Source organism: Coregonus lavaretus (assembly GCF_964263955.1).
Source record: "Coregonus lavaretus genome assembly, chromosome: 2".
Classification (NCBI taxonomy): domain Eukaryota; kingdom Metazoa; phylum Chordata; class Actinopteri; order Salmoniformes; family Salmonidae; genus Coregonus; species Coregonus lavaretus.
This window is the reverse complement of record NC_139989.1, coordinates 77,298,708-77,312,466: the sequence shown is the minus strand read 5'-3', so window position 1 is coordinate 77,312,466 and position 13,759 is coordinate 77,298,708. Positions and strand designations below refer to the sequence as shown.

The 13,759-nt window shown below is 40.1% G+C and overlaps 1 protein-coding gene and 1 long non-coding RNA gene across 2 annotated transcripts; one reads left to right on the top strand and one right to left on the bottom strand.

Annotated features, from left to right (window-relative positions):
* Nucleotides 1-7,574: 7,574 nt before the first annotated feature.
* LOC311142752 lies at nucleotides 7,575-8,566 on the top strand. Its single transcript, XR_014614378.1, has 2 exons — nucleotides 7,575-7,682; nucleotides 8,009-8,566. It is a non-coding gene; the product is annotated as an uncharacterized lncRNA (long non-coding RNA).
* A 1,733-nt stretch (nucleotides 8,567-10,299) lies between these two features.
* LOC311141784 (uncharacterized protein) lies at nucleotides 10,300-11,823 on the bottom strand. The gene is made up of 2 exons (XM_084177236.1): nucleotides 11,628-11,823; nucleotides 10,300-11,388 (listed from the first exon to the last, which is right to left on the bottom strand). Exons 1-2 carry the CDS (start codon nucleotides 11,707-11,709, stop codon nucleotides 10,445-10,447), a joined length of 1,026 nt encoding a protein of 341 aa, XP_084033362.1. The 5' UTR covers nucleotides 11,710-11,823; the 3' UTR covers nucleotides 10,300-10,444.
* Nucleotides 11,824-13,759: the final 1,936 nt, after the last annotated feature.

Sequence of the window (13,759 nt, the reverse complement as noted above, 5' to 3'; positions counted from 1 at the left end):
GACCTGTCCAATGAGCCAAACTGATGAAAGAATCCCACAGTACCTAACAACTCTCTCTCTCTCTCTCTCTCTCTCTCTCTCTCTCTCTCTCTCTCTCTCTCTCTCTCTCTCTCTCTCTCTCTCTCTCTCTCTCTCTCTCTTCTCCTCTCTCTCTCTCTCTCCTCTCTCTCTCTTCTCTCTCTCTCTCTCTCTCTCTCTTCTCTCTCTCTCTCTCTCTCTCTCTCTCTCTCTCTCTCTCTCTCTCTCTCTCTCTCTCTCTCTCTTCTCTCTCTCTCTCTCCCTCTCTCTCTCTCTCTCTCTCTCTCTCTCTCTCTCTCTCTCCTCTCTCTCTCTCTCTCTCTCTCTCTCTCTCTCTCTCTCTCTCTCTCTCTCTCTCTCTCTCTCTCTCTCTCTCTCTCTCTCTCTCTCTCTCTCTCTCTCTCTCTCTCTCTCTCTCTCTCTCTCTCTCTCTCCTCTCTCTCTCTCTCTCTCTCCACACACAACACACACACCAGTGCAGTAATAAAGAATCTATATAGCAGCATTAAGTAATACAGTCTACTGTGTGCTCTCCCTTCCTCTGTCTTCCTCGTCTTGTCTGGTGTCTCTCTCCATCATATCCTATTCTTCTGTTGCTGTCTCTGTGTCTTGTCTGGTGTCTCTCTCCATCATATCCTATTCTTCTGTTGCTGTCTCTGTGTCTTGTCTGGTGTCTCTCTCCATCATATCCTATTCTTCTGTTGCTGTCTCTGTGTCTTGTCTGGTGTCTCTCTCCATCATATCCTATTCTTCTGTTGCTGTCTCTGTGTCTTGTCTGGTGTCTCTCTCCATCATATCATATTCTTCTGTTGCTGTCTCTGTGTCTTGTCTGGTGTCTCTCTCCATCATATCCTTTTCTTCTGTTGCTGTCTCTGTGTCTTGTCTGGTGTCTCTCTCCATCATATCCCATTCTTCTGTTGCTGTCTCTGTGTCTTGTCTGGTGTCTCTCTCCATCATATCCTATTCTTCTGTTGCTGTCCCTGTGTCTTGTCTGGTGTCTCTCTCCATCATATCCTATTCTTCTGTTGCTGTCTCTGTGTCTTGTCTGGTGTCTCTCTCCATCATATCCTATTATTCTGTTGCTGTCTCTGTGTCTTGTCTGGTGTCTCTCTCCATCATATCCTATTCTTCTGTTGCTGTCTCTGTGTCTTGTCTGGTGTCTCTCTCCATCATATCCTATTCTTCTGTTGCTGTCTCTGTGTCTTGTCTGGTGTCTCTCTCCATCATATCCTATTCTTCTGTTGCTGTCTCTGTGTCTTGTCTGGTGTCTCTCTCCATCATATCATATTCTTCTGTTGCTGTCTCTGTGTCTTGTCTGGTGTCTCTCTCCATCATATCATATTCTTCTGTTGCTGTCTCTGTGTTTTGTCTGGTGTCTCTCTCCATCATATCCTATTATTCTGTTGCTGTCTCTGTGTCTTGTCTGGTGTCTCTCTCCATCATATCATATTCTCCTGTTGCTGTCTCTGTGTCTTGTCTGGTGTTTCTCTTTAGTTTTGCAATCCAAAATGATAAAGGGGATACTGGGGTAGCTTAACAATGTTTTGGACCTCTATAGGGCTGTTGGGGTGACTGTATCACTGCCACCCCGGCAGTCATCAGTCATGACCGCAGTCATCAGTCATCAGTCATCAGTCATCAGTCATCAGTCATGACCGCAGTCATCAGTCATCAGTCATCAGTCATCAGTCATCAGTCATCAGTTATGACCGCAGTCATCAGTCATCAGTCATCAGTCATCAGTCATGACCTTAGTCATCAGTCATCTGTCATCAGTCATCAGTCCATCAGTCATCAGTCATCAGTCATCAGTCATCAGTCATGACCGCAGTCATCATTCATCAGTCATCAGTCATCAGTCATCAGTCATCAGTCATCAGTCATGACCGCAGTCATCAGCCATCAGTCATCAGTCATCAGTCCATCAGTCATCAGTCATCAGTCATCAGTCATCAGTCATCAGTCATCAGTCATGACCGCAGTCAAATTCCACAAGACTGTTGAGTAATCTCTTCTGATGCATCATGCAGCCCATATATGTTTTGATTTCTAAGACATTCTAGGGTAGAGAAGAGTATTATTAGTATTATTATTAATAATAATAGTATCGGGGCCGAGTGAAGAGAAACAATAACAAACAGAGAAAGGTGGGATTATAAATTATTATTAAAATGGTTCTTGGATTATAAATTATTATTAACATGGTTCTTGGATTATAAATTATTATTAACATGGTTCTTGGATTTTACATTATTATTAAAATGGTTCTTGGATTATAAATTATTATTAAAATGGTTCTTGGATTATAAATTATTATTTAAATGGTTCTTGGATTATACATTATTATTAAAATGGTTATTGGATTATAAATTATTATTAACATGGTTCTTGGATTATAAATTATTATTTTAATGGTTCTTGGATTATAAATTATTATTTAAATGGTTCTTGGATTATAAATTATTATTAAAATGGTTCTTGGATTATGATTATTTGCAGGTTTGTATCATTCACAGCTGAAGTTTCCAAATAACTGTTTCAAATGATCATAGCTACTTCATATGCGCACATGCTCCGGAATGGGAAAAATGTCCTTTCTATTTCATTCAGCTACATTCAATGATATTCTTCTTACTATAAAATCATATAATGTAAAAGAATGTCCCAGGACTCATAAGCATAGGCCTGTCTTGTCTGCTTAATGAACAAGCCTACAGCCTATGGCCTGGAGCATAGAGAGATAACATACAGTAGGACACTCATATTCTGTTCTTCTGAAATACATTTTCTTCATATCATGTTTATTTAGATCTGCCTAAAATAAATAATGGATTTATTGTATATATTCAATTGATTTATTAGACTTTTTAAATATAGGTTTTCCAAAGGCGCGCATCAGCGGCTTGCATGCGGCTTGTATGCAGTGGAGGCTCGGAGATGCTAAATGTGTTGATGTTAATTAACGGTAAATTACTGTGAGACCGACAGTCTTTTACATGACAATAACCGGCTGACACAATGTAGTGACAGCCTCAGCCCAAGGCCTGTGTCTGGGTCACCTAAATCATCCTCCTCCCTACCATTTGCCCCTGGCTGCTGCTGTTCTAAGGGATCCACTGGCCTGCTGTTGTCATCTGTCCTCCTCCTTGGCTCATCTGAAAGGTAGAAAGGTTGAGGTGCAACATGTCATTAGTTAGTTTTAAAGGGCGACTGCACTTCCTGATTTGGCCTCGTTTTAGATTGGGTTTGTTTAGAAATGCTATCGGCCATGACTGAATTCAAACGTGAGTTGGTTTTGGGGTGTGGTTTGATGTGGGTGTCTCTTGTGTGTGTTTACAGGTTCCCAAATGTCACCTGAATGACTTTGGATAGCCTATATCAGGGTCTAGTTAGGGACCGTCAATAAATTACACAATGAAAATGAGACAATAGTGTCATATCTTTACATTTTCTCTTTAAATTATTTCAATATTTGTATATGAACAATAGTGTCATTGTCTCATTTAAACATTAATTTGTATATGAATTTCTAAAATGTATAGTTGATTTGATTTGTAAGTAATTGAAGCTATTTGGAGCTATTGACATTTTGACATATTGTCCCATGAACATTGTGTAATTTACCGATGGTCCCTAACTAGCCTCATAGGGATATTCAAAGTCATCCCAAATGTACCAAAGACATTACGATCGGGTCGCGTGCAGCTTTTACTCCAAATCGATGATTTGTAGTAAATTTTGACAGAAGAATGAATGTTTCTCACTCATTTCGGTCCCCCAGAGGCTGTTTTCGAAATGAGAAGTGTGTTTTTTTTAGGTGCAGTTCCTCTTTAAAGTTTCTGTATACTGACAGGACCAAGGCAACTCAACTATAAAGGCATAACAGCGCAACACAACTCCAAACATGACAGATAAGAAGCTACATAGCCCCTAGGGAATATGAATATAAACACGAGACAAAACAAATGAGCCTGTAGAATGGAATTAGTTATAAGACCTCTATGATTCATTTCATTTCGTCAGCTAATGTGAGATTTTTAGATGAAATAATATTTGAGGACACATGACTTAAGGGCCTGTGTATTTTCTAAGTTATGTTCACCTACAATCTAACCACAAAGCTGGCCATCTTTTCCCCTCCCTTTCTGGCTGCCCTCCACCTTCCCTTCTAAGTTTAAGTGTGTTTATTTATTATATACACATGATATACACTGTGTGGACAAAACATTAGGAATACCTGCTCTTTCCATGACATAGACTGACCAGGTGAATCCAGGTGAAAGCTATGATCCCTTATTGATGTCACCTAAAGCTGTGTCGGTCATGATATTTTGTCAGCTGGTAATTGTCATTCAGATACTGACAGTCTCATGGTAATTCACCTTTAATTAATATCAACACATTTAGCATCTCCTGGCTTCCACGCATAGCCTACAAGCCACTGATACAGACCTTTGGAACATCTACATTTAAAAAGTCTAATAAATCCATGTAATATAGCCTACACCATCACAATAACTCCAGTATTTATTTTAGACAGGTCTAAAGAAACATGACATTAAGAAAATGTAGCCTATTTCAGAAGAACACACTAAGAATTAGGGGTTCAATTAGGAAAGTTGAAATGTAAAAAAGGTTCTTACATTTGGAGAGTTCCTCTGGGAACGTTTCCTTATCAATGGGTTCATATTTGAACCTTTCTTATCATAAATGGTTCTTGGAGGAACCTGAAGGTGAAAAGGTTCCTGGAGGAACCTTTCAATATGCTGGCGGCCTCTTATTATCAATAGGTTCAACATGACTACTACCACCCATCTCAACAGTTTCTCCAAATGTACACAAAAAGCTCCTGCTAAGTGGTAGTCCCTGTTCTCCTGCATTCTTTAGAGAGAAGAACATCTAGCAAAGTTTTGCTAGCTAGCTGGCTAGTTTTAGCTAATTTTGACCCCATTGGTTCTTGCATGAACAAACCCCCTCTGTCTGAATATCTGGTGACTGACTGCCCATGGTTTTCACTAATTGTCCCAGTTCACCACTTCCATAAGGTCTGTAAAGTCAGTCTATTTCCAGCCTGCAGTCATTTGATCCTAGATTTGCTGTTTTCCTTTTCACTGTATGTATTTTCCAATGACAGCCTGTGTTGTGATATCAGCAAGAAAACATTCTGATAAGTGTCATGTTATTATAGGAAGTGACAGTGATTTGCCACTTTTGCAATTACCTTTTGGTAATTTGACTAGAACATTTCTGATAAAGAAATATTTTCTTTGAGTTCTGGTCTGGTGATTCCCTCCATTGGACGACATGATGTGAATGTCCCCATTCCCTGTTGACCTTGGTGATCAGGAGAACCTCCCCCTTACTTCCCCTACAAACTCACTGGGTCACTCAGGTCTTCCACTGCTGGACATCTCATCATCCAACCCACTGGGTCACTCAGGTCTTCCACTGCTGGACATCTCATTATCCCCAAACCCAACCTTCACCGTTTTGGCAACAGGACATTCTCCAGGGCAGCACCCAGACAATGGAACTCCCTGCCTCCATCTGTCTGTGGCAGTTGGTAACCAATGGTTATTTAATTGGTTTAAACTTAAAATGTTAACTTTGACCATAGCATACTTTGCTGTCACACCTCGCATGCAAATACATTTTTCATATTGTGTGGAGTAGGGTGAATAATGGATGTGCCCGAATCAAATCTTTCCAAGAGAGGTGTGGCATCAAAGTAATGCGGTGACCACTTCAAGGTCGTAGGCTTTCATAATATAATATCTATAGAATATATATGGATAATATCCATTCATTTAAATAAAGTGTTAACCACAAAGTATTAGCTTGTTGTTTTGTTTTGGATTCATTGTTTTCATGTTGATTCGTGTTGTTTCATGTTTCATGTTTAATATTGACAGATGTGGCATATCAAGAAGCTGATTAAACAGCATGATCATTACACAGGTGCACTTTGTGCTGGGGACAATAAAACGGCACTCTAAAATGTGCAGTTTTGTCACACAACACAACGCCACAGATGTATCAAGTTTTGAGGGAGCATGCAATTGGCATCCTGATTGCATGAATGTCCACCAGAGCTGTTGAATGAGAATTGAATGTTGAATGTACATTTCACTACGATAAGCCGCCTCCAACATTGTTTTAGAGAATTTGGCAGTACGTCCAACCGGCCTCACAACCGCAGACCACGTGTAATCACGTCAGCCCAGGACCTCCACATCCGGCTTCTTCACCTGTGGGATCGTCTGAAACCATCCACCCGGACATCTGATGAAACTGTGGGTTTGCATAACCAAATAATTTCTGCACAAACTGTCAGAAACAGTCTCAGGGAAGCTCATCTGCGTACTCGTCGTCCTCACCAGGGTCTTGACCTTCCTGCAGTTCGGTGTCATAAACGACTGCATCGGGCAAATGCTCACCTTCGATGGCCACTGGCACGCTGGAGAAGTGTGCTCTTCACAGATTCATCCGGTTTCAAATGTACTGGCGTCGTGTGGGCAGCAGCCTGATCAACTCTATGCGAAGGAGATGTGTCGCACTGCATGAGGCAATTTACATTTTAATTAGGCCTACATGAAACATGAAACAACAATATTAAACATGAAACATGAAACAACAATATTAAACATGAAACATGAAAAAACAATATTAAACATGAAAGCAATAAATCCAAAACAAAACAACAAACCCATACTTTGTGGTTAACACTTTTTTTTAATGAATGAATATTATATATTCTATAGAAATTATATTATGAAAGCCTACGACCTTGAAGTGGTCATCACGTTACTTTGATGCCACACCTCATTCATGGAGGAACCAATGAGGTCAAAACTAGCTAGCTAGCTAGACACTTATCTCCCTCACTAACTTTAAGCATCAGTTGTCAGAGCACCTTACCGATCACTGCACCTGTACACAGCCCATCTGAAATTAGCCCGCCCAATTAGCCCGCCCAACTACCTCATCCCTATATTGTTATTTATTTTGCTCATTTGTACCCCAGTATCTCTATTTGCACATCATCTCTTGCACATCTATCATTCCAGTGTTAATACTAATTGTAATTATTTTGCACTATAGCCTATTTATTGCCTTACCTCCATAACTTGCTACATTTGCACACACTGTATATATATTTTTCTGTTGTATTTTTGACTTTGTTTTGTTTTACCCCATATGTAACTCTGTGTTGTTGTTTTTATCGCACTGCTTTGCTTTATCTTGGCCAGGTCGCAGTTGTAAATGAGAACTTGTTCTCAACTGGTTTACCTGGTTAAATAAAGGTGAAATAAATAAAATAAAAAATATAAAAATAAAAAATAAAAAAAACGGTCCTTGACGTTCTTCTCCCTAAAGAAGGCAGGAGAACAGGGACTGTCACTAAGCAGGTTTCTTTTTGTGTACATTTCTAGAAACGGTTGTTGTTTTCCAGTGATTGTTGTCGTGTAGCGACCAGTCTGTCTCCAAGGCCGTTCCTGGAATGGAATGTTGATGTGGGTGGTAGCAGTTGTGCAGGAGCTATAGGCCCTTTTCACGATGACGTCATCTAACTTCCGCCTTTCCGCGTAGCAGGTTAACTTCACTTCCGTTCGCCCGTAACCTGAGACTTCTCAACGAGTAATAATGTTTACGTATATGCAATGGTTTGTAACTTGCTAACGTTATTGTTAATTCATAATTGTTCACTGCCTTAGTTACTTAAAAGTGGGCTAACGTTAGCTAACAACAACTTAGTACCAGATACCGATAACGTTAAAAGGTAGCGTTACATTGCTGCCTGGCTGTAATGTAACAAGTTTACTTAGCTAGCTATCTAACCCTTTGTTAGGCAGTTAGTTTATTCATGAATGTATAGTAACTCACCTATTCAAATACTGTTGTGCATGATAGCTAGATAAATATTGATTCCTGGTCAAAGCTGAATGTTAATTTAGCTGTTTCTTTTCTCCCGGTGTCTGTATCGCAACAGTATCCCATCCAACACCGAAGCATGGCACAATATTCGAGAAGATGCTATTGCAGTGTACCATTTTGTTCAAACAACAAACAGAACAGGCCATCGCCCGGCTGAGGATTTTAGTCGAGAGGGCCATACGGAGGGTGAAGGAGTACCATATCTGGGATGGGCTTGTTCCTCTTTCCACAGTGGGTTCAGTGAATCAGCTGTGGGCCATCTGCTGCCTCATGTCGAACTATCAGGGACCTCTTGACATTAAAGGAGACAAACCAGTCTGATGTTTTTGTCAACTGGAAGTTGTATATTTCCTGAGTAAGCTAGATGGGCTGTAAATAGAAGTACTTTTATATTACTGTATTGTATGTACAAAAAAATGTAAATATGAATTAACTTTGTTGGTAATTTAATTGATCTAATGTTATACTGTATGTTTTTGTTAAGGGTAATAACTTTTTCATAGCTATTAATGAACCTAATGTGATATATTGTAAAAATATCCAACTATTAACCATGTTATGTGCTTATGTGTCATGGCACTGATGGAACTATTAAATATATGTTTGCAAGCAACTGCTTCCAATCCTTTTTGATTTTGGTAAGAGCATTTACAACATCACAATCCTTTTCAAAATTTGTATTTCAATACATACAGTGGGGGAAAAAAGTATTTAGTCAGCCACCAATTGTGCAGGTTCTCCCACTTAAAAAGATGAGAGAGACCTGTAATTTTCATCATAGGTACACGTCAACTATGACAGACAAATTAAGAAAAAAAAATCCAGAAAATCACACTGTAGGATTTTTAATGAATTTATTTGCAAATTATGGTGGAAAATAAGTATTTGGTCACCTACAAACAAGCAAGATTTCTGGCTCTCACAGACCTGTAACTTCTTCTTTAAGAGGCTCCTCTGTCCTCCACTCGTTACCTGTATTAATAGCACCTGTTTGAACTTGTTATCAGTATAAAAGACACCTGTCCACAACCTCAAACAGTCACACTCCAAACTCCACTATGGCCAAGACCAAAGAGCTGTCAAAGGACACCAGAAACAAAATTGTAGACCTGCACCAGGCTGGGAAGACTGAATCTGCAATAGGTGAGCAGCTTGGTTTGAAGAAATCAACTGTGGGAGCAATTATTAGGAAATGGAAGACATACAAGTCCACTGATAATCTCCCTCGATCTGGGGCTCCATGCAAGATCTCACCCCGTGGGGTCAAAATTATCACAAGAACGGTGAGCAAAAATCCCAGAACCACACAGGGGGACCTAGTGAATGACCTGCATAGAGCTGGGACCAAAGTAACAAAGCCTACCATCAGTAACACACTACGCCGCCAGGGACTCAAATCCTGCAGTTCCAGATGTGTCCCCCTGCTTAAGCCAGTACATGTCCAGGCCCGTCTGAAGTTTGCTAGAGTGCATTTGGATGATCCAGAAGAGGATTGGGAGAATGTCATATGGTCAGATGAAACCAAAATATAACTTTTTGGTAAAAACTCAACTCGTCGTGTTTGGAGGACAAAGAATGCTGAGTTGCATCCAAAGAACACCATACCTACTGTGAAGCATGGGGGTGGAAACATCATGCTTTGGGGCTGTTTTTCTGCAAAGGGACCAGGACGACTGATCCGTGTAAAGGAAAGAATGACTGGGGCCATGTATCGTGAGATTTTGAGTGAAAACCTCCTTCCATCAGCAAGGGCATTGAAGATGAAACGTGGCTGGGTCTTTCAGCATGACAATGATCCCAAACACACTGCCCGGGCAACGAAGGAGTGGCTTCGTAAGAAGCATTTCAAGGTCCTGGAGTGGCCTAGCCAGTCTCCAGATCTCAACCCCATAGAAAATCTTTGAGGGAGTTGAAAGTCCGTGTTGCCCAGCGACAGCCCCAAAACATCACTGCTCTAGAGGAGATCTGCATGGAGGAATGGGCCAAAATAGTGTGTGAAAACCTTGTGAAGACTTACAGAAAACGTTTGACCTGTGTCATTGCCAACAAAGGGTATATAACAAAGTATTGAGAAACTTTTGTTATTGACCAAATACTTATTTTCCACCATAATTTGCAAATAAATTCATAAAAAATCCTACAATGTGATTTTCTGGAATTTTTTTTCTCATTTTGTCTGTCATAGTTGACGTGTACCTATGATAAAAATTAAAGGCCTCTCTCATCTTTTTAAGTGGGAGAACTTGCACAATTGGTGGCTGACTAAATACTTTTTTTCCCCACTGTAGATATACAGTATATAACACAATTAAGTTCATTTGCAGTTAAAGAAAAACATGTCGACATTTACATCACATTCCTTTTCAAAATGTGTGTTTCAGTACATAGGAGATATACAGTATATGACAAGTTAATTTGCAGTTAAAGAAAAAAATGTCAAAGGTTCACCTTCCACATTTACCTTAACACTATTTACACATAAAATTCTGCCTTATGTTTTATAACTTAAGAAGACATCCATGTAGATGTTATAATAGAAATGATCAAGCTTCTGTCGCATTGAGTGGATAATCTCCTCATCCCTAAAGATTCTCTCAACTGTGAAGTCAGTGCGGGTATCTGTAATGAAGTCACACCACTGAAGTCCGCTTAAGGCGAGTTGGCCTTGAACCTGATAGTAGTATTTGTGGCTCTTCTTAAGGCAGGCCTGGCCTTTAACTGTGATCAGGTGTTTAACTTGGGTAACATTTTCAACATCGCAACTCTTAACCTCAGCAAGACCAAATGGTGGTGCTTCTGTTGGGCAGAAGACTTTAGCATCCGGGCTGGCTGCAAGGTGAGGTGAATCAGGGTGGATGATGACCCCGCATTGTTTCAGAGAGACATCACAAAAATCTGAATATTGCCTCAGTATCTCAGGTTCCAGATCCAACCCTCTTCTCATAGCAGCTGTCTGAGGAGTTCCTCTCAGAATGCGGGTTGCCAAAGCCTTGGCAGACAACTCCCCACGAACATGGCATATTTCACGGAATCTGCTGGCTGTCAGTCGGGGTTTGCGTACCTGGCTCCACAGCTGGCATTCTGACTGCATTCTTGTTTCTGCTTCAATAGCAGCAGACATCTCCTCTGACACAATCAGGCTGTCCAAATGACATTGTTGTATGTAGTTGGGCTCAAAATCAATGGGAAATTTAAAGTTGTAACCTTCAATAGGCAACTGAGGAAACTCACTGGCACCAGGGTGTTTAATAATATCTCTACTTAATTCTAGAGGGCACTGGTAAGAAAGCACAGACCCAAATGGCACAGGGCCAAATTTAGAGTCCACCAAATTAAGGCCCTCAAGCCCGTGCAGCAATTTGCAAATCCCTGGTTGTGGACGGATGTCTTTCAGTTTCTCAGCACTGGCCATGACGTGAGGATCCGGAATAGGCCCTGGCATGAAAGTGAGATATGTCAAGTTTAGATTTCATTAAATGCCACCTTATCTTTTTCACTAAAAAAGACAACCACACTCATCCAGTCTCGTACATGCTTCTAATACAAATAAAAAAATATCCACTGAAAGTCTATATAAAAAGTAACAAATAATAATCACTTTTATGTTTGTATTATTTTAGAAATGCACTAAAGTCTTTGTGCTCTAGTACAGGCGGGGGCTCATTCAGACTCACCATCATAGGCTCGGTACAGTGTGCACTTCACACCAGCTCTGACACTTTTTTTTTTCTTAGCCGCTGGTTTACACACCGCCATATCATTGGTGGCCTCTGGTACAATTCCCTGTGATATAATAATGATGAACAATACATTGTCAAAAGTCAATACAAACTGCAAAGTTCTGCATCAGTGTAACAAATAATATCTGACCTGTGTCCTAGGCCGGTGCCAGGTCTGCAGTGCGCTGGTGAATGACAGAGGCAATGGCACTGTCTTAAAGCCCATGGTAACATAGTGAGCACTTTGAAAAAGAAGTGCTACTATGTGATTACATAGTGCTTTCCCAGCAGAGCAGGAACATGACATGTGATTGAGTACCACAGGAACCTCTGCAGAGTCTAGTGTAACCTGTTCATAGAGACATAACAATTAGTGCTGTACTTACAAAACATTTTTTCTGCGTTTCATTATAAACTACTGTACACAATTTTCAAAACTCAATTTCTTTTTTTAATTAAGAAAAATTGGCTGTTCTGAAACCTTTGACAAGTAGTGCCAACACTTATCGAAAATTTGAACATTTTGAGTTATCACAGAATCTTTCCCAGTCTTTATTGCCGTCAACAACCCACATCGGTTTGTAAGAATTTCGTTGTGTATTAAGTTTAATGATACAAAATCAGAGCTCAGACTGAGAAACAAACTGATCCACAGTGGAACTTTGTGGAATCATTCTTATTAAATCTGCAACCGCAGCAAAACACAACAAAAAGAAAACTTATCTATCTTAACCTATCTTATCATAATGTTAGAGAACTGTTTATCTGAGAAACCTGAAGCCGATGAGCCTCCTCATTTTTCTTCATGGACCTGTAACATCGCCCTCTCACTGTCACCTCACCGTTAACTACACTTGAGACTGTTTCAATACAGTGATTGGGAGAAAGGGCGCAGCATTAGCCATTAATACATTACTGACTCTTATCTCACGGTCGATACAAACAGCAGTAATATTAAAAAGAGGCTGCAAAACAGAAACTCGTCAGCTCATAACCTTCGCTAGCATAGGGCTAATTTAAGCTAAATAAAGATAAACACGTACCTTCATAATCAAACAGGTAACCTTCAACGAAGAACTTGTAGCCTTTATCAAGCTTCGATCTTGAAGTAAGGGACCACTTGTCAGCAAGTCGTTCTACGTCGTTAAGTCGTATTGGTGGCAGATGTGAAAGGGACTGGGTGAACTCCATAATGATGTGCTACTAGCTAAGCGTTCCTAAGCGACACCGGATGTAAACATAACCTGCATCGCGGCAGAACGGAAGTTGTCTGACGTCACGTGAAAAGGGCCCATTGGACTTCAACACAACAGAGACAAACATTACATCTCTCATCTACTCTGAGCTCAGATGGGGAAACATAAGAAGAGTTTCATTCCAAAACGCTATATATCCACTTTCAGAAATGTTGGTCAATTAGCTTTTATTGTTTAAATAAATTATTAAACCACTACAAGGCTTTATAAAGGTGTCTAAAGTGTGTAATTTTCACTTTAAAATGTCAGACTTGATTTTCCCTGATGAAAAATGTATGAAACCCTACAGAAAATATCCCTTAATTATAATCCACATAAAAATGCACATTTGCTATTGCTGCAGGATTATTTTCCTGCTGTGAGAAACTAGATCAAATGAAGATCTGGCATATGTAAATGCATTCATCTTAAGGTAGCTAGGTGAGACGACCACGTATCACAGTCAAATATACAGGATACGAACATTACATTCCAGCTAAACAATGGTTTTAAATCACATCTCAAATCTACAATAGTTACATTGAAGGTACCTATTAGTAATAATTTCTGATGAAAAAACACAAATGTGATTTTCTTTCTCCTATATAGCACTTTGGAATATAAATTCTTAAACAATATTTTCAGCTCACCTCTTAGCTTTGGTGTCATGTCCCCCAAAGAGACTCATTTGAGAGGCAGGGCCCACCTCCTCTCTCTCCCCAGAGAGACTCCTTTTAGAGGCAGGGCCCCCCTCCTCTCTCTCCCCAGAGAGACTCCTTTTAGAGCACTGACCCCTAAACAGAGATCCAGCATGTTGGTTGCGGTTAACACAGTGTTCTCTTTTATTCATTA

Coding starts and splice junctions, on each gene's coding strand:
- LOC311141784 (XM_084177236.1), bottom strand. CDS start 11,709: ATGGCGGTGTGTAAACCAGCGGCTAAGAAAAAAAAAAGTGTCAGAGCT. Junction 11,389..11,627: donor ACTGTACCGAGCCTATGATG/GTGAGTCTGAAT, acceptor CTTTCATGCCAG/GGCCTATTCCGGATCCTCAC.